The sequence below is a fragment of the Budorcas taxicolor genome, chromosome 17 (assembly GCF_023091745.1).
Source record: "Budorcas taxicolor isolate Tak-1 chromosome 17, Takin1.1, whole genome shotgun sequence".
NCBI lineage: Eukaryota > Metazoa > Chordata > Mammalia > Artiodactyla > Bovidae > Budorcas > Budorcas taxicolor.
In genome coordinates, this window is record NC_068926.1 from 3926040 (window position 1) to 3951743 (window position 25704).

Here is a 25704-nt window from a genome sequence, read left to right on the forward strand (position 1 = left end):
TTGACATATACAATCATCTGGAAATGACGATTTTCCCATGTTTGTTGGAAGTTATGTAGGTTTTTCTCTTCTTTTATTGGTTAGCCTAGTTATTTTGACAGGCATAATTAAAACCTGTGTGCATCCTCAGTTGCTCAGTTATGTTCAACTCTCTGCAACCCTTTGGACTGTAATCTGCCACACCCCTCTGTCCATATGATTTTCCAGGCAAGAATATTGGCGTGGGTTACCATTTCCTCCTCCAGAGGATCTTCCTGACCCAGGGATCAAACCTAAATCTCATGTGTCTCCTGCATTGAAGGTGGATTCTTTACTGCTCAACCATCAGGGAAGCCCCAATTAAAGTCTAACATTAATCAATATCTTGCTCTTAAATACCTGTGATTTAGAATTCTTTATCTCCTAATATCTGCTTTTGCAATTTGTAAGGTTTTCTTGACCACAAATTTAGGTCTTTCAAATTAGGCATTATTAATGTTTTTAAATGGATTCATCTGCTTGTTTTCTACTTTCTTTCCTATTAGTAAGTATTCTTTCTTACATCTCAGACTTAACTTAAAATAATTTTATTTCTACTCAAAGTACATCCTTTAATGAGAAGCTGTTGCAATGAACTTTCCCAGATTTTGTTTATTTAAAAATGTCTTTATTCAGTTCTTGTTTTTAAGAGATATTTTTGCTTGGCTCAGAATTTCAGGCTCACAGTTATTTTCTCTTTATTTAAGACATTGCTCTCTGTCTTCTGGTTTCCAGTTGTATTAATAAGTCAGCTGTTGATATAAATATCATTTATTTATATCTTTCTTTGGAACTTTAGTTAGACAAATGTTGGGACCATATTACTGTCTCTTACATCCTTTTCCATATTTTTCATTTCTATATGCCTCTTCTCTTCAGCCTAAGGTAGTACACTTTTCATTTCTATAAGTTTTCTTTAATTATATTTCAACTTCTGGTATTTTAAATAAGTAATCTCTTGTTCCTTGCTCTTGTTTTCAACCTTCTTTTAATATATTTTAATATATTGAATATAATATTGCATATTATATGTCCAATAACTTCTGCATTTAAGTTTTTGAAAATTTGTTCTGCTACCTCTGAATTTGCTGGCTGACATTCATGGTGCCCTGCTTCTCTGTGATTTTGGGGCTTGTTAACTATAGACTACACATTGTTGTGGAAATTTTTTATTTGAGGATTTTTTGATGCCCTTTAATACACACACACACAATTTATCAAGCATTTTAGTTGCTTTTATCATGCAGGTTATTCCAATATATAGTTTACCATAATTTTGTCAAGAAATATTTCTAAGGATCTTAAATTATGATATTACATTCATCTTTCATGCCACCTTTGCCACGTAATCATTAAACTTGTGTCAAAAGGCATTTAATGTAGGTTTTACCAATGTATGTATTTTAAAACCTATGCCAAAGTAGAAAACTGGTATGTATGATAAATCAGTAAACTTGATCTCTCATGTTATATTCACTTTTCTTCAGGGTAAAAGTGTGAGAAAATCATTTTATTAGTTATTGGTTTGGTAAGTTATGATTAGTTGGCTCTCTGGTGAGAACTGTTTTCTGCCCAGTTGTGCCTGAGTGTGCCCTGTGCCACAGTCACAAACCAAAGTTTACTTTTGCATCTAAACTTGGTGTCACTGTGACTTAAAAATATCTACTACTCACTGTTTAAACCAGAAGGAATTTTGCAGTTTGACTAACATTGTGCATGTAAATAACAAGTGGTAGTTTTCATTCTATTATTTGCTGCTGCTGCTGCTAAGTCACTTCAGTCGTGTCCGACTCTGTGCGACCCCATAGACGGCAGCCCACCAGGCTCCCCCGTCCCTGAGATTCTCCAGGCAAGAACACTGGAGTGGGTTACCATTTCCTTCTCCAGTCCACGAAAGTGAAAAGCGAAAGTGAAGTCGCTCAGTCGTGCCCGACTCCAAGCGACCCCATACTGACATAAAACAAAGTGATCAAACTTCCAGTGTTTCAAGGATGTAGCTTTAGAGGAGAGAGTTTAAAAGCTTTGGGATTACATAAATATTTATCACATTCTACTTTGGGCGTATGCTTATGCATGTACACAGTTTGTAATTGACTGAAGTAACCCGATTATGCTATCTAGCATTGGGTATTTGAAAAATCTTAATATCATTTTGATGTGTATGTTATAACTTGGATAAAAGCTATGCGTGTCCATATATCAGAAGAAAAGTATTGCTGCAATTTTCTTCTCAAGTTATTAAATATATAACTGGCACAGTAACATGTAAGAATGAGCAAAAAGTTGATATTTGTGAGCCTCTTACTCAAAAGAAAGCATGGACTTCTGCCCCTACTATTAGACAGAACCCAGTAGTACTTTCATCTCCTTGGTGACAGTAGATCTCAGACATCTCTAAGAAAAAATATACATCAATCATCCAAGGCAAATCGGGTATCTGGTAGGTATGCCTGCCTTGAATCATCTCACAGACTGGTTATTGTCTTTTCTATTTGCACAGCTTTCACAGCATGTGCCAATTATTATGCCAAAAATAAAAACCAAGCAAGGAAAGCATTAGAACTACAGATTCATTCCAAGTGCAAAATTCCAATTATCAAGCCTAAACACAACCCTTTTATTAAAAAAAGAAAATCTACTTTGATCTGCACTATGATTGGCACACTTTCTACTAAGTGACACTGGCAATTAAGTGTTGTGTTTCAATTTTATTTTTCTTTACTAATAGTAACAGAACACGATAGCAGGCTGAATGCCCTGTTTGGTGGAGACAGAGTTCCAGATGAGAGCCTTGAACCAACGTCAGCTGGGGCCCCTCTCTCATTTAGAGGTGTGGGCTCAGCCCTTGTTCCATAGAGACTTCTGAAAGCTATCTTCTTTCATTACCAGCTCATCAAAAAATGCATCTTAATAATTTTTCAGCTGCCTATCATTAAATCTACTCTGAATTTTCTATCAGGGATTTTGGTAACATCAGTCTGTGGTTGGTAAAAGTAATTTAGCTTTCTAAAATTGATAACTGAATCTGATGACAATAAAAGTGAATTTATGAATTTTAAAATTTGGTATTGTAGTTAGTTTTTCATATAGAATATAAGTATTTGTTTTCTTAGTAATAGAATACAAGCAATAAATTACCTCCCACAATGCTCAATGCTAGAGTTAGACTTTTTAGAAAAGGCTATGATAACTATTTGGAGGAGGGCATGGCAACCCACTGCAGTATTCTTGCCTGGAGAATCCCCATGGTCAGAGAAGCCTGGCAGGCTACAGTCCATAGGGTCACAAAGAGTCAGACACGTCTGAAGTGAGTTAGTACGCACGAATGCATGATTACCATTAGCACCCAGGTAGGTACATGATAGCCTCAAGTTTCCTTGGCCAATTCTGGTTCTCTAGGGAAACTGGATCAGATAGATCAGAACTGTGACTCTAGGCCATATTTCCAGAAACTATACAGATTATTCCACCAGAAGACCAAATTTGTAATAACTCATGCTATTAAATGTTCTCCTTCTAAATTCAGAGCATATGTAGGTATTAAATCTGTATCTGATGGTGGAGGGGGTGAGAGACATGGGAGGACACTGGACTCACACATGCACCGAGTTACTCTCTAAGCAACCTTTGGGGCCATCCTTCAGAGCCCTGTTTTACAGAAGGTGAGCCTCTGCTCGACAGAACCTGAGTTACTTCCTACCAGTCGCAAGCTTAGTATTGGGGAAGCCAGGTACTTTACCTAAGTAAAGTATCCAGGCCTAGGATTTGTGCTTTGTTTCAGGTATCTCAAACTTCAAATCAGTACCCATTTTAGCAAATTCCATTTGATGGAACTTCTGACAGCGAGAGCTGAGTAAATCATGACAGTGGAGTAATAATAACAATAAATTCAGTAAGAAATTTAATTGTAAAGGGGAAGAAATAAAACAGAGTAGAAATTTGAGAAGGAAAGTACGTCAGGAGAGGAAGTTTCTTAATCTAGGGGAAAACCTGTGCAGGGCACAACCCCCAAGGCTCAGTTTCCCTCACCTGGTTCTACTTGTTGCCTCGGGTTGGAACAGATATTATTAGGTGCATCTGTGTGCCAGATCCTGAGCTGGGCATTGGGAAGAGGATGGTGTAAGAGGTAACCGTGCTCACCTTGGTGAATCTTCTAGGAAACCAAGGGGAGTAACTCGGCAGAAACAGGTGAACAAAGACTCTGCAGGCACTTTGGGAGAGACTGTATGTTAGAGACATATGTGGTGATGGTATAGGCTGGAAAGAGGATCCACAGAAGTGGGGACAATCCCAGATGGATGGAAAAGCCTACAGGGAAATTCTAAAATGTGTTTGAGAAGCAGAACATGTGTGAGTGTTAGCATCAGAGCAGAGAGCAAAGGGGAGAAAGAGATTAATGAGATTTCTCAGGTGGGAGGGTCTGAAGCAAGTGGTCCTGGGGAGGCTAAAATGCTGAGCTTCATCATAATTGTTGTGGAAGCCAATCAAGGGCTTTAAAGATAGTCACAGTGCCTTTTTAAAATTATTTAATTCAGAATAGGAACTGGATGAGTGCAGTGGCCAGTAAGTGGGCTAATGCAGGGGACAAGGTGGAAATGCTTGTTGCTTGGAGGAGGGCAGCAGCAGGGAGAGGGTGAATCCAGAGATGTCTGACTGCAAAGAACGGCAATGGGCTAAATACAGAGACTGAAGGATGACTTAAGACAGAATGCTCAGATCTCAGATGTTTCACGGTTTCTTTCCCTCCTACGTTTGAACTGTGTAAATGTCTGCCTCTTCTCACCTTTTTTCACAATGACCCCAGACGCTAGGAAAGGGGGTTCCAGCCAGTGGGAGGCATTGAAGAGGAGGAGAGCATGTGAGCATCAAAGATAAAATCATTTTCTATTCTTTCTTTTTTTTTCCTCTCTGGAAATAAAAATAGGAGAAGTCACTGTGAAAGAACCCAAGTTTCTTGATTTTGAAGTCAGAAAAGAAGTTCAACTCATCGTTTTAGCTGAAAGTAGGGGGCATAGAGCCTACAGCAAAGTAGCAGTCTTTATCCAAGATCTGAACGATCATCCACCACACTTTGAGCAAAGCGTTTACCAGGTATCAGTGTTTGAGGGCCAGTTCTACAATCATCACATTGTACAGGTAATAGAAACATGTTTTATATGTGTGTGTGTGAATTTTTATCAGTGTGCATCCAAATACCTAAAGACTTTTCCAGGACATTAATTGTCATTGTTTCCTTGGCATATGCATTACATGATGTACAGGATGGAACCTTAGGTTGAAGGAAGTCTGGAGTTTCTGAGTTCACTACCCTTACTCCCTTCTTTCTGTGCTCAGAACCCCCCTGCCAATGCAGGAGATGCGGGAAATATAGATTCATTTCCTGGGTAGGGAAGTTCCCCTGGAGGAGGAAATGGCAACCTACTCCAGTATCCTTGACTGGAGAATCCCATGGACAGAAGAGTCTAGGCGGCTACGGTGGATAGGGTCGCAAAGAGTTGGGTATAACTGAGGATCTTAACATGCATACACATGCATGTAGCATCCACCTGCTCTTTCTAGGGACCCTGTTGGAGATCAGCAGGGAGTCTCGATGGGCACAAAAAGCAGCTCACCTTCTAAGTGTGTACAGTTTAGTGGAGAAGTCAGAAGTATACAATTTAAATTTCTAATGTGATAATAGAAAAGCATATATTGAATGTTGTGCAAGCTAAGAAGAAACACAGACAGGTCCCGATGTTTGCACTTGGTCTTAAAGGGTGAGCAGGCATTTCCCAAGTGGAGCTGTAGCCAGACATGTGCAGAATGAGGTACAGACACATGGGAAGGCCCCCTGGGCTTGGGACCTTCAGGTGTCTCACATGAAAGGCACATATCCACTGTTTTCAAGCCCAGCCCCATCTCGGGAGAAAGCCCCATGGCCTGAAAGAGACAGCCTGTTCACATGGCAGTCTTCTTGCTCAAGCTCCAAACCCACCCGCCCTTGCTAGACTCTCCCTGCTTCAGGACTGCTGCACGTCTTCCTCTTTCCATTCATGATTGAACTGATGGTTTGAGTTCAAGAATCTGGGCATTAGGACAGCTACAGGCTCTTGGGAATCTGCACAGAGAATGTATATGAACCCCTTTCCTGACAGTTGGTGGCTGAGCGGGACATTCTGTTCACCTCTATAACCCATGACCCAGCATCTCATGACTCTCTCTCTGGTGCAGATGGGGCCAGGGGTATAGGTGATCCCCTAGGTTTCCATGCAGCACTTTCACCTGGATATGTACGCAGACCTTTCTTGATCCCTGCCTGGTCCAGATGCCATCTTCCCCTCTGAAGGTGCAGACAAGACCAGCAGAGGCTCAGCTGTCTTGGAGTTTTAGCTCTGTGCTCTTCACTTGGTCCAGGATCCCCGGGATTTCCTACATTATTTTTGCAGATTTAGCCTAATTGCTCCAGGTTCCTGCATGGTCCAGAATTGTTGAGCCTTTACTCTGGCTTCAGCCAGGACTGAGATGCTTAAGAGGAAGGTAAGGAGTAAGAGCATTCTCTCTTCCAGTCTGTACGCCCAGCGATGCCTGTTCAGCCGGGATGACTGATGCCTCAGTGTCACTGCAGGGCCTGCTTGGTCACAGTGGACCCTTCCTCCCGGGGGCACTGGTGCTTGGCACTTTGTCGCAGATGCAGACCTGGACAGAGCTAGACCACTCATGTTAAGGTGAAGGCAGCTTTAAAGCTCCAGTACACCCAATAGGGGAAACAGCCCGACCTGCCAGTGCTTCAGTAACGTAAACTTTGAGAAGGCTCAGTCAGGGACAGATACAAGGGGCTTTGTTCTTCATGTTTTTTAGATTATTTAATTTCAGGGAAACTATTAATAAACTGTCGTTTTCCTGTGTCCTGTTCAGATGAACAGGAATGTAGAAGGTTCTGGAGCTCTTGCTTTTTGTCCCCACACTGCCCAGTGCCTGCCTTTTGGTTGCAGCCCCACAAACTCCCTTTCGGAACTCCTCCCCACCCCAACTCTGCCAGAAGCAGTCTTGATAGGATTGTCAGTCAAGGTGGTGACCCCCATCCCACCCCACCCAATCACAGAGTGCTGTCAACTGTGTCTGTCTCATAGAGACTTTCTCTCTCTGGAATTTGAACCTTGGCTTGTAGAACCCAAGATGAAGACAAGTAAGAGCTGATTCATCTTGCTGGCAACAGCTCAGAGAAGCTGTGCCCTAGAGATATCCCTGTTCCTGTGCTTCACCTGGGCACTGTCTTCTTGCTGTGTTTCTTTCCTGGTGAAGTTGGCCACAGTGCATTAGTGTTGATGGCATCTGAAGACCCTAAATGATATGTCTCCTGGGAGGCCTCCTCTCTTTAACTGTTTAAATGTATGACCTCGGGGACATGATGGACTTATTCTGCCTGGATGTAGGTACGTTGCTCGTCCTCATGGCCTTGAGGGGAACTGTCTGATGCTGGCTTTCTGTGCCACATGTCTGGCGTTGTGTCTTCCTGATGAGGCCCTGGGTCACCTGAGAACTCTGGCAGCAGTGTGAAGCATAGATTGAAAGGGAAGGGAGTTACAAGCCAAAGCCCACTAGGACATCAGTGTAGTCACCCAGGAGAGAGGTGACAGGAGATGGGAGCTCAGGCCAAGGCTGAGAGGCCTAGGAAATAAAAATAAACAGAAAGAAATTTATCAGTCAACTTGTTCTCATGCCAGGTTTTGAATCCACTAATAGAATTAGTTTGCAATTAAAATGTAAATCAGACTAAATGGTACATCTCTGTGGAGAGTGATGCACACTTCCCCATTAGTACTTTTGTTTTATCTTCAACACTAGTACTTGGATGACTCATCAAATAAATCACTAGGATCTAAATTTGCTAGCACTAAATCTTGGCTTTGTTTCATTTCACTCAAAACTTGTGGTACTCCAACTGAAATTACTTGGAAACTCTTGCATCTAGTCTATAGAATAGTCTTCTCACCCATCATTCACTTTTATATAAAATTCAGTCATGTCTAATAGTCCTTTGATCATTATCTTTAAAATGTGATTGACAATGTGATTCTTTCATAATGCATTGCTCTGAAAAATAGGCTTAACCCATTCTGCACTTTCAATGCTTACCTAATGGAGGAGTTGCTTCCTCACAGGTTTTTGCCACAGACCAGGACAGTGGGTCGAATGGCCTCGTCGAGTATTCCATTCTCTCCGGCAACCAAGGAAACGTGTTCCAAATGGATCCGCTGAGTGGTGTGCTAACAGCAAATGTGATTCTGGATTATGAGTACACCAGCGCCTACAGGTTTGCCCCAAGCTCAGATCCGTTTGACTATTCTGCCTTGTTGCTTTGGGCATGACTTCCTGTTTGGTATGCTTAGCTATAAGATGTGTTTTCCCTTCGCTCCAACTTAAGATCGTCCTTGATACCCTGAGAGAGTCTTAGGAAATAGACGCTATTTGGGAAAGGGGATTGGACTACCTTACCTAAGAATGTTAAGATTCCTTTTGATTCTAGGAGTTCATGCATTTGTGATGCCATTAAATATGATATTAAATGAGAGACATTAAAGACATTTGTGAAATGCCTCCTGAGCGATAGAGACCCTGCAAATGTTGCTTTAGTTATTTTTTAAAATAGTGAAGACTGAATGATGTTTCTCTTTTTAGTCGTTTATTCATTTTTGTGAGGAAAGTACAACCCTGTTATCAGGTCCATGTTACATGACTCTGTTCTGATGGAAATAATCATCTTAAAGTGCACATTCAAGAAGAGAGATATTTTCTGCCTAGAGTTCCAAATATGCCAGGCTTACACAGAAGCTCTGTGAAGGAGAGAATGTGTCGTAGGCCTTCTCTGATTTTTAAAAATCGGTGTTTCCAAGTGTCTAGGCATATATACAGAGATATTTGTGGCTTCACAGTCTATAAAAGAAAATGAAAGACTCTAAGGGCACAAAATATCTGTGAATGGGGGCTGCATCAAGAATGATAACCCAGCCTTTCATGGAAGACAACAAAACTGATTTTAAAGAAGAGGTATATGTGCACCAATGAAGACGGAACCCTAAGATGTATGGCTAAGTGAAGGAGGGGACAAGGTGCCCCACGGTGCTTTCCTGCAGGCCTTTTTGAGTGAAAACACACCTGTAAAATTGCACAACTTTAGGAAGAAAACCTCAGAAACCATAAACCTTGTTTCTGAGAAAGTGGTCACATGGGAAGCCTGGACTTCCTTACCATGCATTTCCGTCAGCCTTGTATTTGTATGGCTTTCTGAAAGGCCACATACACAGCGTTTCCTGTAATCTTCCCATCACCCCCAAGGAAGTTCAGTTAGGCTTTTTCTCACTCACTGATGAGACAAGTGACATGCTGCGGTTTGCTCAGGATCACAGAACCATTTCGTTGTCCATCATGTCTTAGCACCAGGTGCCTTGATGCTGTGTTGTGCTGCGTATACCATACTGGCTACATAGCAGACTTCCTTTTGAGGGAAAAAGTAAGAATTATTATAAGAGACCCAAGCCTCAGTATTCTCCGAGGCCAGACTACTTACATGTTATGCGAGGAAAGTGCAGTGTATTCTTGTGGCTCAGTTGCTCAGTCTGTCAGTCGTATCCACTCTGCGAGCCGTGGACAGCAGGCTCCTCTCTCCATGGAATTTCCCAGGCAAGAATACTCAATGGGTTGCCATTTCCTACTCTTGTGGTTAAACAGCAAGAGCCAGTTAAAATGGGATCTGTTCCTGGGCAGACTGGATTAATTTACCTCTGAAAAACTTCCCAACTCTAAACATTTGATTAAGTATTTAGTTCTTTTTGTTTAATATATTTCAAAATATTACTTCAAAGGTAGTTTAAAAGTTTAGTTTAAGGTCTTACCCTGTCTTAAGTAGTAGGATCTTTTTCAGTAATATTTTAGTGTAATCAGTTGTTATGATACTTATTATATAAACATTGAAATCAATCATATAAATAAAACCCTGCTACATTGCTTCTCTAGTAATTTTAAGCACAAACCTCTTTTTTCTCTCCATAGTTGACTGCAGGTAAATCTCAGTCTAGTTGCTACCTGAATGATTACAAATTCAGATTCAAGAGTGTCTGCCCTGTTTCAGGAACTATGTATTTCCTGATTGTAATGACTTTCTGTTACAGAGTTCTTACTCAGTGGAGTCTAATTATCAATTAATTATAACTCCTTCCAGCTTTGTCCTATTTGTGTCATAGTTTCAGTGTTCACATCATTTAAACTGGTCACAATGTGCAAAAGTGCCCCTCCCCAATTCCCCATGAATTCAAGGCTGGGAGAAATAGGAACTGAGAGAAGGTGGAATCTACGTACACTGCCGCAACAGATACAGAGGCAACCCACGCAGGCTCTGCCTCCGCTGTCAGCGGGGCAAGGGAGCGATTTGACCCTCCTGCCTCTCTAGGCCCCCACCCCCGCCCCCTTGTGACTTTTCTGCCTTTTAGTGCTTTCCCTGATAGTTAAGACACTGAGAAAGAAGGATGGCTTCCTCCAGCCTGCGATACCGTTAGTAAATGTTTTGGAAATGTTGAATTTTTTATACCTTTAACTTTTACTTTTTTTAACTTTTAACTTTTCTTCTTAATTCTTGAACTCTGCTATTTTGTCTGATTGAGGAAGATATTCCCAATTCTAGCCCTCTGTTTTACAATATAAAGTGAAGGGGGAAAAGATATTGTCAGTGATGATTCTACTCAATATAAATGTATTAAACAAAAACTAAATAATTTCTAGTTCTCATATTAAGCCACGTATAAGAAAACTCAGTGGACAGGTGATGACAAATTATAAAATAGATCTTAAGGTCCTTTCTGACTGATATTTCTTAATTTTAAAAATGAATTACCAAGCATGAGACTGGGGATAGAAAGACACATGAAATTGTTCTTATTTTCTAGGAACTTGAAAATTAAGTGCCCTAGTAACTCATGGCAGCAAGCATAGTAATAATCACGATAGGTGTCATTTATGGAGCACCTTCCTTACATGTTGAATTCCTGTAACAGACTTAAGATCTGCAAAGTGAAGAAATCAAATTCACAGAGGTGAAGTTGTTTGCCAGGAATAGGCAGCTAGTAAATGTGGAACTTATACTCTTGCCTATATGAGTGGTCCTAGTAGAGCTTTCTGCTGTATCATGTGAATGAATCTTTAGAGTATATGCCTGTATATTTACTGAAACAATACAGGAAAAAACACTTTTGAAACTTAAAATAATCATAGAAAATAAATTCTAGCTCGCAATTGTGAAATTACACATGTCAAGGTGTGAGCATGAAAAGATAGGATTTCAGTCACTGCTTTTCTCTGTTTGACTTATAACTGGTGTGAAGTGACTTCAGTTCAGTCTCTCAGTTACGTCCAATTCTTTGTGACCCCATGGACTGCAGCACGCCAGGCTTCCCTGTCCATCCCAACTTCCGGAGCCTATTCAAACTCATGTCCATCGTGTCAGTGATGCCATCCAAACATCTCATGCTCTGTCATCCCTTTCTCCTCCTGCCTACAATCTTTCCCAGCATCGGGGTCTTTTCAAATAAGTCAGTTCTTCACATCAGGTGGCCAAAATATTGGAGTTTCAGCTATAGTATCAGTCCTTCTAATGAACATTCAGGACTGATTTCCTTTAGGATGGACTGGTTGGATCTCCTTGCAGTCCAAGGAACTCTCCAACACTATAGTTCAAAAGATATGAAGAATCTTATCTCTGCCTAAGTTGGTAACTGATATTCATGTAAGTCTTGTAATACTTTAGGGCCAAGATTACTGAGTCTTTTGAGGGACTTTAAATAAATAAAAATGAGCAAGAAAAAACTCTTGGGTTGTTGTTTAGTCACCCAGTCATGTCCAGCTCTTTGCAACTCCATGGACTGCAGCACACCAGGCCTGTGTGTCCCCCACCATCTCCCAAAGTGTGCCCAAGTTCACCTGCATTATATCAGTGATGCCATCCAGCCATCTCATCCTCTGATGCCCTCTTCTCTTCTGCCCTCAGTCTTTCCCAGCATCAGGAACTTTTCCAATGAGTCATCTATATATATGCATCAGATGACCAAAATACTGGATTTTCAGCTTCAGCAAGTTTCAGCTTTGGTCCTTCCAAGGAGTATTCAGGGTTGATTTCCCTTAGAATTGACTGGCTGGGTCTTCTTGCTGTCCAAGGGACTCTCAGGAGTCTTCCCCAGCACCACAGTTCGAAGGCATCAATTCTCCAGTGCTCCGTCTTCTTTATAGTCCAGCTCTTACAACTGTACATGATCACTGGGAAGACCATAGCCTTGAATATATGGCCTTATCAGCAGAGTAATGTCTGCCTTTCAACACACTGTCTAGGTTTATCAGAGCTCCTGCAATCAGGAGCAAATGGCTTCTGATTGCATGGCTACAGTCACCATCCGCAGTGATTTTAGAGCCCACAAAGATGAAGTCTGTCACTACTTCCACTTTTCCCCTCCTTATTGCCATGACATAATGGGGCCAGATGCCATGATCTTAATATGTTTTTTTTTTAATATTTAAATGTTTTTTAATATTTAATATGTTTTTTAATATTTAGTTTTATGCCATCTCTTTCACTCTCCTTCACCTTCATCAAGAGGCTCTTTAGTTCCTCTTTGCTTTCTGTCAGTAGAGTGGTACCATCTGCATATCTGAGGTTGTTGATGTTTCTCCCACCTGTCTTGATTCCAGCTTATAACTCATCCAGCCCAGCATTTCTCATGAGGTGCTCAGTGTATAGGTTAAAAAGACAGAGTGACAGCAGACACCCCTGTTGTACTCCTTTCTCAATTTTGAACCAATCAGTTTTTCCATACAGGGTTCTAGCTCTTGCTTCTTGACCGGCTTTGGTGTAGTCGATGAGAGAGAGGTAGATATTTTTCTGGAATTCCCTAGCTTTATCTATGATTCAATGATGTTGGCAATTTGAGCTGTGGTTCCTCTTCCTTTCCTAAACACAACTTGAACATCTGGAAGTTCTTGGTTCGCGTAATGCTGAAGCTTAGATTGCAAGATTTTAAGCATGAACTTACTAGCATGGGAGATGAGTGCAACTTATCTGATGCTTAGCACACTCTTTAGTACTACTGTTCTTGGGAACTGGGATGAAGATTGACCTTTTCCAGTCCTGTAGTCACTCCTGGGTCTTCCAGATTTGCTGACATATTGAATGCAACACCTTGATGGCATCATCCTTTAGGGTTTTGAAAGGTTCTACTGGAATTCCATCACATCCACTAGCTTTATTAACAGCAGTGCTTCCTCAGGCCCTCTTGACTGCTTTTCAGAATGTTTGGCTCTGGGTGGCTGACTACACCACTGTAGTAATCTGGCTCATTTGGATCATTTTGTAGAGTTCTTCCATGTATTCTTTCCGTCTCTTCTTAATCTCTTCAGTGTCTACTATATCTTAGTGTTTCTGTCTTTTATTGTGCCCAGCTTTGGGAAAAATGTCCCCTTGATATCTCCAGTTTTCCTGAAGAGATCCGTAGTCTTTCCCCGTCTGTTGTTTTCTTCTAGTTTTATACACTGTTCATTGAAGAAGTCCTTATTTTCTCTCAATGCTGTTCTTTGGAACTCTGCGTTTAGTTGAATATATCTTTCCCTCTCTCCCTTGTTTTTTGCTTTTTGCTATTTGTAAGCCCTCCTCAGATAACCACTTTGACTTCTTGTTTTTCTTTTTCTTTGAGATGATTGTGTTCACTGCCTCCTGTACACGTTATGGGCCTCCATCCATAGTTCTGTAGGCACACTGTTTACAAGGTCTAATCCCTTGAATCTTTGGAGAAGGCAATGGCACCCCACTCCAGTACTCTTGCCTGGAAAATCCCATGGATGGAGGACCCTGGTAGGCTGCAGTCCATGGGGTCACGAAGAGTTGGACTCGACTTAGTGACTAAACCACCACCACCAATTGAAACATACAAACTTCAAATAGGATAGGTACTAGGGATGTAATGTGGGGCTTCCCTTGTAGCTCAGTCGGTAAAGAATCTGCCTGCAGTACAGGAGACCCAGGTTCCATCTCTGGGTCAGGAAGATCCCCTGGAAAAGGAAATGGCAACCCACTCCAGCACTCTTGCCTGGAGAATCCCATGGACAGAGGAGCCTGGCAGGTTACAATCCATGGGGTCGCAAGAGTTGGACATGACTTAGTGACTACAAAGAGAGAGAGGGATGAAATGTACACCATGATGACTGCAGCTAATTGTTATATGGTTAAGAGAGTAGGTTCTAAGTGTTCTCATAACAAGGGAAAATTTTTCAGAGTATATGTAAGTCAGGTCCTTACTTATGCTGTACACCTTAAGCTTATACAATGCTGTATATCAATTATATCAGAATAAAACTTATGGGGAAACTCACCCAATGATCTGAAAAACAAAACAATTTTAAAAGAGGCTGGTTGGTCACAAGATAGCCTTGGAGGAGTTTGCAGTCCATATACTGGAAACTGGGTTTCCTTGATGGCTGAGATGGTAAAGACTCTGCATATAATGCAGGAGATCGGGGCTCAATCCCTGGGTCAGGAAGATCCCTTGGAGAAGGTAATGGCTACCCACTCCAGTACTCTTGCTTGGAGAATTCCATGGGCAGAGGAGCCTGGCAAGCAATATAGTCCATAGGGTTGCAAAAGAGTCAGATATGACTTAGTGACTAACCCTTTCGCTTTTTCTTTCCTATTAGAAATTAAACTCTATTCTGTAGGCTATAGAAAAGTGTAAGCAATTGAGTGCCTGTTCAGATCTTTATTTTTAGAAGATGTCTGATAAGGATGTCTTGCAGGACAGAGAACCAGCATCAGACAGAGCAGTTAAGCTAGACAACAGCAGGGAAAGGTCTGTTATGTGGATGAAACTGTGGAGAAGAAAGGAGGGGGCATACTTCCTGATTGATTCAGATAAAGAGTCCATTGGAACATGGTGATCAGCTGAATTTATTCAACAAGGAAGGAGATAAGAAATACTTCAGAAGTTTCCACATAGAAAAGGCAGGAAGAAGAATAGACTGGAATTGGGATTTTGTTTTTTTCTTGGCATTTTGTAAGAATAAAAGTAAATATAATCCTTCTACAATTAAAATAATGATCTGGAGCTTGGGAAAGAGATCTTCTTTCAAGATTTAGACTTGGGCTTCATCCAAGGAAAGTGTGTAAAGGAAAGTGCGTAAAATGGAATTACCTACCTACGGAGATTATGTGAAATGAGAATTTAGGACATTATCACCTCTTGAGGGCTAGAAAGAGCAAAAGCAGCCAGCTAGATAGATTCAGGGACTAGAAAGAACAGAACAGAACCTGGGAAATGTAGCTTCAGAAAGCAAGGGAAAAGGTTGGACTGCATGGGGAAAAAGTTTTCTGAATGTGTTTGGATTGGAATCTGTAAAAGTATTCCTTATTTTAAGAAGTTTGCAAGGAATAGACTTCTCCCAAATTGTTTCCTAACAAGATAAAATACATGGTGTTGTATTTGTAGGTTAATTAATACAAAACTATGAAGTTAATTTAAAAACTCAAGTCAACAGATTTTCATCAACAAAAATATTTTACAGACTGAGTACATAAAACATCCTATAACACATATATATTGCAAGCACCTCCAGTTCAGGAGATCAAACATCTTCATGGTTGTGAATTACTATTCTAGAAAACTTCTGTAAACTTCTGAGAGAAAGGATTTTAATTTATGATAAGAACTTATATAAAAATTTTGCCTCATTTGACCAGTATTCCAACAGTGCTTTTTTTGGCATTTTTCCTCATGTGGTTACCAGAATGCAAGTACTCTCCAGCCCTTAACATTCTGTTGATAAACAATGGACAAAGTACTGGCATAGCACTTATAGTTTTCAAAATACATGTGGCAGGATTACTTCCTCTGTTTATTTCTCAATACATAACATTATGACTTAAAATTTCTTTTCATCTCAAACAAGGCTGATTAAACATTTTGAAATTTATAATATTTATGTCTGCAAGTGGAAAGATGCCATTGTCTGGTGATTAGAAAACTCCTTACATAATTTTCCAAAGAAGAATTACTGAAGTGGTGGATAGAAAGTATTATAGTAAGTTGAGGAGTAACTAAAACAGGAAGGAGAGACAATTAAAATGGACTAACTTTTCTTTTTCACCAATGTGGAGTTAAAAGAAAGGGATATCTGATGGTAATAAATCAGTAGGATTCAGGCTTGAGATCGGGGTATGTTTAGGGGATTGGCTCCATTTGACCATGTTAACAGGTAGGAAGTTATTATTCAACAGACAGAAAAAGATGAAAGATGTTTTCCACCATTTTTATTCAGTATTAGAGTAGTGGAGCTATGTAGTTCAATAGGCAAGAAAAATAATTAAAAGTCATACCAGTTTTTCCCCATTGACATTGAAAACTTTTTTTAATTGAAGTATGGTTTATTTACAATGCTGTGTTAGTTTCAGGTGTATAGCAAAGTGATTCAACTATATCTATGTCTCTCTCTCTCTCTCTCTCTCTCTCTCTCTCTCTCTCTCAGATATATTCTCTTTCAGATTATTTTCCATTATAGGTATTAAAAGATACTGAATATAGTTCCCTATTCTGTTCACTAGGTCTGTGTTGTTTCTGTTTTATATATAGTGCTGTGTACCTGTTAATCCCAAACTCCTAGTTTATTCCTCCCCCGCTTTCTCTTTTGATAATCATGTTTGTTTTCTACATCTGTGAGTCTATTTCTGTTTGTAAACAAGTTCATTTGTATCAATTTTTAAGTTCCACATAAAAGTGATATCATTTGATGTTTGTCTTTGTCTGGCATACATCACTGACAATCTCTAGGTCTATCCATGTTGCTGCAAATGACAACAAGATTTTGATTTAAGTGCATTTGCTTATTTTAAATTCTGTATTGTTATCAAAATGACACATTTTTTAAGAAGCATCATAGAGATCAGCAGACTTAGATGAAAATCAGCAACCATTGCCTCACCTGTTCATTGTATAGACGCTTTTAACTTGTTTTCTCCATTATAAAAATTAATATGTCTAACTTTGTAATTTTAAACATTATCTCTCACAGCCATTCTGACTGGCATGAAATGGTACCTCATTGTGGTTTCAATTTGCATTTCTCTGATAATAAGTGATGTTGAGCATCTTTTCATGTGTTTGTTAACCATCTGTATATCTTCTTTGAAGAAATGTCTATTTAGTTCTTTGGCCCATTATTTGATTGGGTCGTTTATTTTTCTGGAATTGAGCTGCAAGAGTTGCTTGTATATTTTTGAGATCAGTTGTTTGTCAGTTGCTTCATTTGCTATTATTTTCTCCCATTCCAAAGGCTGTCTTTTCACCTTGCCTATAGTTTCCTTTGTTGTGCAGAAGCTTTTAATTTTAATTGGATCCAATTTGTTTAATTTTGCTTTTATTTCCAGTATTCTGGGAGGTGGATCATAGAGGATCCTGCTGTGATTTATGTCTGAGAGTGTTTTACTTATGTTCTCCTCTAGGAGTTTTTAAGTTTCTGGTCTTACATTTAGATCTTTAATCCATTTTGAGTTTATTTTTGTGTATGGTGTTAGTAAGTGTTCTAGTTTCATTCTTTTACAAGTGGTTGACCAGTTTTCCAGCACCACTTGTTAAAGAGATCATCTTTAATCCATTGTATATTCTTGCCTCCTTTATCAAAGCATCACTACTAACAAAGCTAGTGGAGGTGATGGAATTCCACTTGAGCTATTTCAAATCCTGAAAGATGATGCTATGAAAGTGCTGCACTCAATATGCCAGCAAATTTGGAAAACTCAGCAGTGGCCACAGGACTGGAAAAGGTCAGTTTTCATTCCAATTCCACAGAAAGGCAATGCCAAAGAATGCTCAAACTACTGCACAATTGCACTCATCTCACACGCTAGTAAAGTAATGCTCAAAATTCTCCAAGCCAGGCTTCAGCAGCACGTGAACCATGAACTCCCTGATGTTCAAGCTGGTTTTAGAAAAGACAGAGGAACGAGAGATCAAATTGCGAACATCCACTGGATCGTTGAAAAAGCAAGAGAGTTCCAGAAAAACATCTCTTTCTGCTTTATCGACTATGCCAAAGCCTTTGAGTGTGTGGATCACGATAAACTGTGGAAAATTTTGAAAGAGATGGGAATACCAGACCACCTAACCTGCCTCTTGAGAAATCTGTATGCAGGTCAGGAAGCTACAGTTAGAACTGGACATGGAAAAACAGACTGGTTCCAAATAGGAAAAGGAGTATGTCAAGGCTGTATATTGTCACCCTGCTTATTTAACTTACATGCAGAGTACATCATGAGAAACGCTGGGCTGGGGGAAGCACAAGCTGGAATCAAGATTGCTGGGAGAAATATTAATAACTTCACATATGCAGATGACACCACCCTTATGGCAGAAAGTGAAGAGGAGCTAAAAAGCCTCTTGATGAAAGTGAAAGAGGAGAGTGAAAAATTTGGCTCAACATTCAGAAAACGAAGATCACGGCATCCAATCCCATCACTTCATGGGAAATAGATGGGGAAACAGTGGAAACAGTGTCAGACTTCATTATTTTGGGCTCCAAAATCACTGCAGATGTTGACTGCAGCCATGAAATTAAAAGACGCTTACTCCTTGGAAAAAAAGTTATGACCAACCTAGATAGTATATTCAAAAGCAGAGACATTACTTTGCCGACTAAGGTCCGCCTAGTCAAGGCTATGGTTTTTCCTGTGGTCATGTATAGATGTGAGAGTTGGACTGTGAAGAAGGCTGAGCGCTGAAGAATTGATGCTTTTGAACTGTGGTATTGGAGAAGACTCTTGAGGGTCCCTTGGACTGCAAGGAGATCCAACCAGTCCATTCTGAAGGAGATCAACCGTGGGATTTCTTTGGAAGGAATGATGCTAAAGCTGAAGCTCCAGTACTTTGGCCACCTCATGCGAAGAGTTGACTCACTGGAAAAGACTCTGATGCTGGGAGAGATTGGGGGCAGGAGGAGAAGGGGACGACAGAGGGTGAGATGGCTGGATGGCATCATGGACTCGATGGCCGTGAGTCTGAGTGAACTCCAGGAGATGGTGATGGACAAGGAGGCCTGGTGTGCTGCGATTCATGGGGTTGCAAAGAGTTGGACACAACTGAGCGACTGAACTGAACTGAACTTGTCAAAGATAAGCTGTCCATAGGTGCACGGATTTATCTCTGGGCTTTCTATTTTGTTCCATTGATGGATATTTCTGTCTTTGTGCCAGTACCATACTGTCTTGTTGACTGTGGCTTTGTAGAGTGTGAAGTCAGGCAGGTTGATTCCTCCAGTTCCATTCTTCTTTCTCAAGATTGCTTTGGCTATTCGAGGTTTTTTGTATTTCCATACAAATTGTGAAATTATTTGTTCTAGCTCTGTGAAAAATACCGCTTATAGCTTGTTAGGGATTGCACTGAATCTATAGATTGCTTTGGGTAGTATATTCATTTTCACTATATTGATTCTTCTGATCCATGAACATGGTATATTTCTCCATCTCATCGCAGCACTGTTTATAATAGCCAGGATATGGAAGCAACCTAGATGTCCATCAGGAGATGAATGGATAAGAAAGCTGTGGTACATATACACAATGGAGTATTACTTAGCCATTAAAAAGAATACATTTGAATCAGTTCTAATGAGGTGGATGAAACGGGAGCTGATTATACAGAGTGAAATAAGCCAGAAAGAAAAACACCTATACAGTATACAAATGCATATATATGGAATTTAGAAAGATGGTAACGATAACCCTGTATGCGAGACAGCAAAAGAGACACATATATTAGAACAGTCTTTTGGACTCTGTGGGAGAGGGAGAGGATGGGATGATTTGGGAGAATGACATCAAAACATGTATAATATCATATAAGAAATGAATCGCCAGTCTAGGTTTGATGCAGGATCCAGGATACTTGTGCTGGTGCACTGGGATGACCCAGAGGGATGGTACAGGGAGGGAGGTGTGCGCGGGGTTCAGGATTAGGAACATATGTACACCCGTGGCGGATTCATGTTGATGTATGGCAAAACCAATACAATATTGTAAATAGCCTCCAATTAAAATAAATAAATTTAAGTCAATAAACATTATCTCTCAATATCCTATTATAATAAATGTGGTTTTAATATTTTTACTTCTTACATCAGATCTCCCTTTGTATTCATAGCTCTGTTCTTCATTTCATCAATAATCAGTGTTTCAGTTAAGTTCAGTTCAGTCACTCAATCGTATCCGACTCTTGTGACCCCATGGACTGCAGCATGCCAGGCTTCCCTGTCCATAACCAACTCCCGGAGCTTGCTCAAACTCATGTCCATTGAGTTGGTGACGCTATTCAACCATCTCATCCTCTGTCGTCCCCTTCTCCTCCTGCCTTCAATCTTCCCCAGCATCAGGGTCTTTTCCAGTGAGTCAGTTCTTTGCATCAGGTAGCCAAAGTATTGGAACTTCCAGGGTTCCGATGAATAGTCAAAACTGATTTCCTTTAGGATGGACTGGTTTGATCCCGCAGTCCAAGGAATTCTCAAGAGTCTGCTCCAACACCACAGTTCAAAAGCATCAATTTTTGGCACTGCAGCTTTTTTTATGATCCAACTCTCACATCCATCCATACATGACTACTGGAAAAACCATAGCTTTGACTAGACAGACCTTTGTTGGTGAAGTAATGTCTCTGCTTTTTACTATGCTATTTAGGTTGGTCATATCTTTTATTCCAAGAGCAAGTGTCTTAATTTCATGGCTGCAGTCATGGTTATACAGGTGTTTACTTCAGAGCCAGGTCATACTTCATAATTATATTTCTTTCCTTATTCTCCCCCTTATCCCCAGAGTTAATTATTATTTTTCTTTTTGCTCACCTGATTGGCTATGTCCCTATACTTAATTACTTGTAAATATTCCATTAGCTCTATCAGACATGCCCACTCATCCTTCTCCCCTGATATGCCTCTCATATCATGTATTCTATCAAATCTTCTGTTTCTTGGAGACCTGAGTCCTACTGTTTCCTCTCCTCCTGATCTAGCTGGACAGTATGGCTGTCCAGTTCAGTTCAGTTCAGTCGTGTCTGACTCTTTGAAACCCCATGAACTGCAGCATGCCAGGCTTCCCTGTCCATAACCAACCCCTGGAGCTTGCTCAAACTCATGTCCATCGAGTCAGTAATGCCATCCAGCCATCCCATCCTCTGTCGTCCCCTTCTCTTCCTACCCTCAATCCCTCCCAGCATCAGGGTCTTTTCCAATGAGTCAACTCTTTGCATGAGGTGGCCAAAGTACAGGAGTTTCAGCTTTAGCATCAGTCCTTCCAAAGAACACCCAGGACTGATCTCCTTTAGAATGGACTGGTTGGATCTCCTTGCAGTCCAAGGGACTCTCAAGAGTCTTCTCCAACACCACAGTTCAAAAGCATCAAATCTTTGGCACTCAGCTTTCTTCACAGTCCAACTCTCACATCCATTCATGACTACTGGAAAAACCATAGCCTTGACTAGATGGACCTTTGTTGGCAAAGTAATGTCTCTGCTTTTGAATATGCTATCTAGGTTGGTCATAACTTTCCTTCCAAGGAGTAAGCGTCTTTTAATTTCATGGCTGCAGTCACCATCTGCAGTGATTTTGGAGCCCAGAAAAATAAAGTAAGCAACTGTTTCCACTGTTTCCCCGTCTATTTCCCATGAAGTGATGGGACCAGATGCCATGATCTTCATTTTCTGGATGTTGAGCTTTAAGCCAACTTTTTCACTCTCCTCTTTCACTTTCATCAAGAGGCTTTTTAGTTCCTCTTCACTTTCTGCCATAAGGGTGGTGTCATCTGCATATCTGAGGTTATTGATATTTCTCCCGGCAATCTTGATTCCAGCTTGTGCTTCTTCCAGCCCAGCGTTTCTGATGATGTACTCTGCATATAAGTTAAATAAGCAGGGTGAAAGCTGGACCCCGTGACTTGGAACTGGTTTACTGCTTTCTATGGTAGTTGCATGCTTTGAAGATCCCATGTCTTTCTCTTACTTTTATAGTAGCTTTGTAGGAAAAGGTGCTAAGAGAGTAAATTCTTTTAGTTCTTACACATCTGAAAACACCTTTATTCTACTTTCACATGTGATTTATGCAATGGATAATATAGAAGTTGAACATTTCTTTTAGATTTTTGAAGGCATTGTTGTTTTATCTTTTAAAACTCAGTTCTGCTATTGAGAAGTCTGACGCCATTCTAATATATTTCATACTTTTTTTTTTTTTTTTTGCACTTTCTGTGAAGATTCTCAGGTTATTTCATCTGCAATGTTTAGACGTTTTGTGATTATGTGCTTTAGTGTGGGTATTTCCTTGTGCTGAGTACTTGATGTGCTCTTTTAATGAGGATAAATGATCTATTTTTTGGTATTATTTCACTGATAATTACCTCCCTTCTGTTTATTGTTTTGTGTTTTTTTGCTTGTTTGTTTACTTTACCCTGTTTCTTTTTCCTGGATCCTATTCAGTCAAGTGTTAGGCTGCCAGGATTGATCCTTTGTCAGCGATACTTTATTCTCCACTTTCCATTTTTTGTGTGGGGGTTTATTTTTGTTGTTTTATTTTTCTTGGATATTTTCTTAATTATAACCTTCTAAAGTTTCTTTTTTGTTGTTGTTGTTTTTAGTTCAAAATTTTTTGAATATTATATATTTTATAATTTTCAACAACTCTTTCTTAATCTTTGAGCTTTTCCATAGCATCTTGTACTTATTTATGTGTTATCTTATGATAGCTCTCCTAAGACATTAGTTGGAGTTATTTTTACCTAGTCTTTTCCTCTTTCAAAATCTCTGTGTCCTCTGGATTTATTTCTTCTGCTTGTCTAGTTTATCCTCTTTTATTCATGTGAGAGACTTTCTGTGAGTAAATAACCATCCTTGGCCCTAAGTGAGGCAATATCGAAGTCAGAATCTCCTGATGGATCTCGTTGACCAGCATGCTTGGCTTTCAGATGAACCAGAGAAGAACTTGACTACTTTGCAGGATGACATGTAAATAACAATATATAGAGAGGGGTTTTCCCCTTTGAGAGGAGATTTCATTTCTTCAGGGACAGTTCCTCAATATTACTAAGTATGAACATCAGACATTGTTTTGCCTGGGAGTGAAAAGAAATAGGCAAGGGATCTTGCTTGTTCTATATTTTGAATTTAATCTTTTAGGCTATTTTTAGCTCAGTATCTCACCCTGCATTTTGCCATGTTTTGAGCGTCTCCTTGGTTATGTGGGGACAAATCTGTTTCTCACTCATCCTTGTCTTCCTTCAAATGCAGGATACATTTTAATCTATGCATTCCTCTGCCATCTGACTTCCCAGGTGACACAGTAGTAAAGAATCCACCTGCCAATACAGGAGATGCAAGAGATCTGAGTTCAATCCCTGGATCAAGAAGACCCCTGGAGTAACAAATGGCAACCCACTCCAGTATTGTATTCTTGCCTGGAAAATTTCATTGACAGAAGAGCCTGACAGGCTACAGTCAGTGGGGTCTCAAAGAATCAGACATGACTAAGAGTGTGCACACATGCCCGTGCACACGCACACACACTCACACATACACACTCACACACATCTCTAACTGCTTCTCAGTCTGCTTGCATTTTTCAGACATGTGTTGAAACTTCTCACCCATTCCACTCACTAATATCTTCACCCATTTCTTTTTAGCCTTATCAACATATACCTTATTCTAAGTTCATTTGCCATTGTTATAGCAGAATCTCTAGAGGAATAGGAAATAAAATCTGTGTAGATATAACCAGAAGTTATAGCTCTTCCTTTCAGAGGTGTTATGATGTTGACCGAAATTTTGTTTCTCTTGGAATTACAGAAGAGACATTTAGTTCTGGGAATATATTTAATAAACTGTTGAGAGAGAGTTTTGAAAAATCCTCTATCATTATCTTAGGTATTAAGGCAATCAGAAAAGAATCTGCCGGATTGAAGTCTCATTTAAAATTTAACATGATAAAAAGCAGCTTCCCACCACTGGTGGATTAGGAGAACTATGCTCTGAGCTAGAATGGGACTTTTTTTATGCAGTGAACTTCATTTGTCATCTCTGCTGATATGCTAATCAGGGCAACAGTTTTGGAACATGGAGCCAGTTAGGCTGACAACAGCCAAGAATTTTGCAAAGCCTGCCAAAGAGCCATCACAGAAAACTTGAGGTATCGTAGAAGTTATGTGTAGAATTTCAGTGGATCTGCCTCCATAACTTTTTATTTGTGCCTCAAGCCACTGAGAAACCTTGACTTGTCCTTTTGTTTTAAACAGGATCATATTTCTGTCTATGTCAAAGAATCTTGCTTTTTAACATGACATAGATATTATATAGAACCCCTGAAATTGCAATACTGTGAAAAGAAGAGTCCTTATGACCACAGAGGAAGAATAAACAGAGCCATAACTTTAATGTCTTTGCTGAGACTTCAGTGTGTCACTGGGAAGGGTAGGCAGCAGGGGCAGAGAACATGATGAGTCGATTATTTTTTGTAAAATTTTTCCATATGTACCTGACTTACATTCATGCTAACAAAACAGACTTTCTAGGCTCTTAAAGTGTGAAATTTAAGTAGTTGTTCTAATGATGGCCCAACTTCAGTAGTATAGAAGGCAGCCTGTATGCTTTGTGAACCATAGATAAGCAGTGATTATTTCCTACTAAGTAGAATTTAAACCAACAAAACGTTGAAGCTTTTTTCAGTTCAGTTCAGTCACTCAGTCGTGTCTGACTCTTTGTGACCCCATGAACCACAGCACGCCAGGCCTACCTGTCCATTACCAATTCCCAGAGACCACCCAAACCCATGTCCATTGAATGAATGATGCCATCTAACCATCTCATCCTCTGTTGTCCCCTTCTCCTCCCGCCTTCAATCTTTCCCAGAATCAGGGTCTTTTCAAATGAGTCAGCTCTTCACATCAGGTGGCCGACGTATTGGAGTTTCAACTTCAACATCGGTCCTACCAATGAACACCCAGGACTCATCTCCTTTAGGATGGACTGGTTGGATCTCCTTGTAGTCCAAGGACCTCTCAAGAGTCTTGTCCAACACCACAGTTCAAAAGCATCAATTCTTTGGCACTGAGCTTTCTTTATAGTCCAACTCTCACATCCATACATGACCACTGGAAAAACCATAGGCTTGACTAAACGGACCTTTGTTGACAAAGTAATGTCTCTGCTTCCTAATATGCTCTCTAGGTTGGCCATAACTTTCCTTTCAAGGAGTAAACGTCTTTTAATTTCATAGCTGCCATCACCATCTGCAGTGATTTTGGAACACAGAAAAATAAAGTCAGCAACTGTTTCCACTGTTTCCCCATCTATTTGCCATGAAGTGATGGGACCGGATGCCATGATCTTTGTTTTCTGAATGTTGAGCTTTAAGCCAACTTTTTCACTCTCCCCTTTCACTTTCATCAAGAGGCTCTTCACTTTATGCCATGCTGCTGCTACTGTTGCTAAGTCGCTTCAGTCGTGTCTGACTGTGTGCGACCCCAGAGATGGCAGCCCACCAGGCTTTGCCGTCCCTGGGATTCTCCAGGCAAGAACACTGGAGCGGCTTGCCATTTCCTTCAATGCATGAATGTGAAAAGTGAAAGTGAAGTCGCTCAGCTGTGTCAGACTCTTT

General features: G+C 40.3%; 1 protein-coding gene across 1 annotated transcript in view; it reads left to right on the top strand.

The window, feature by feature from the left end:
• The window catches only part of DCHS2 (dachsous cadherin-related 2), a 346741-nt gene that overhangs the window by 306282 nt on the left and 14755 nt on the right, over positions 1-25704 (top strand). The window contains exons 15-16 of the mRNA XM_052655032.1: positions 4943-5154; positions 8160-8311. Coding sequence (XP_052510992.1) covers positions 4943-5154; positions 8160-8311 — 364 coding nt within the window. The remainder of the gene's footprint in view (positions 1-4942; positions 5155-8159; positions 8312-25704) is intronic.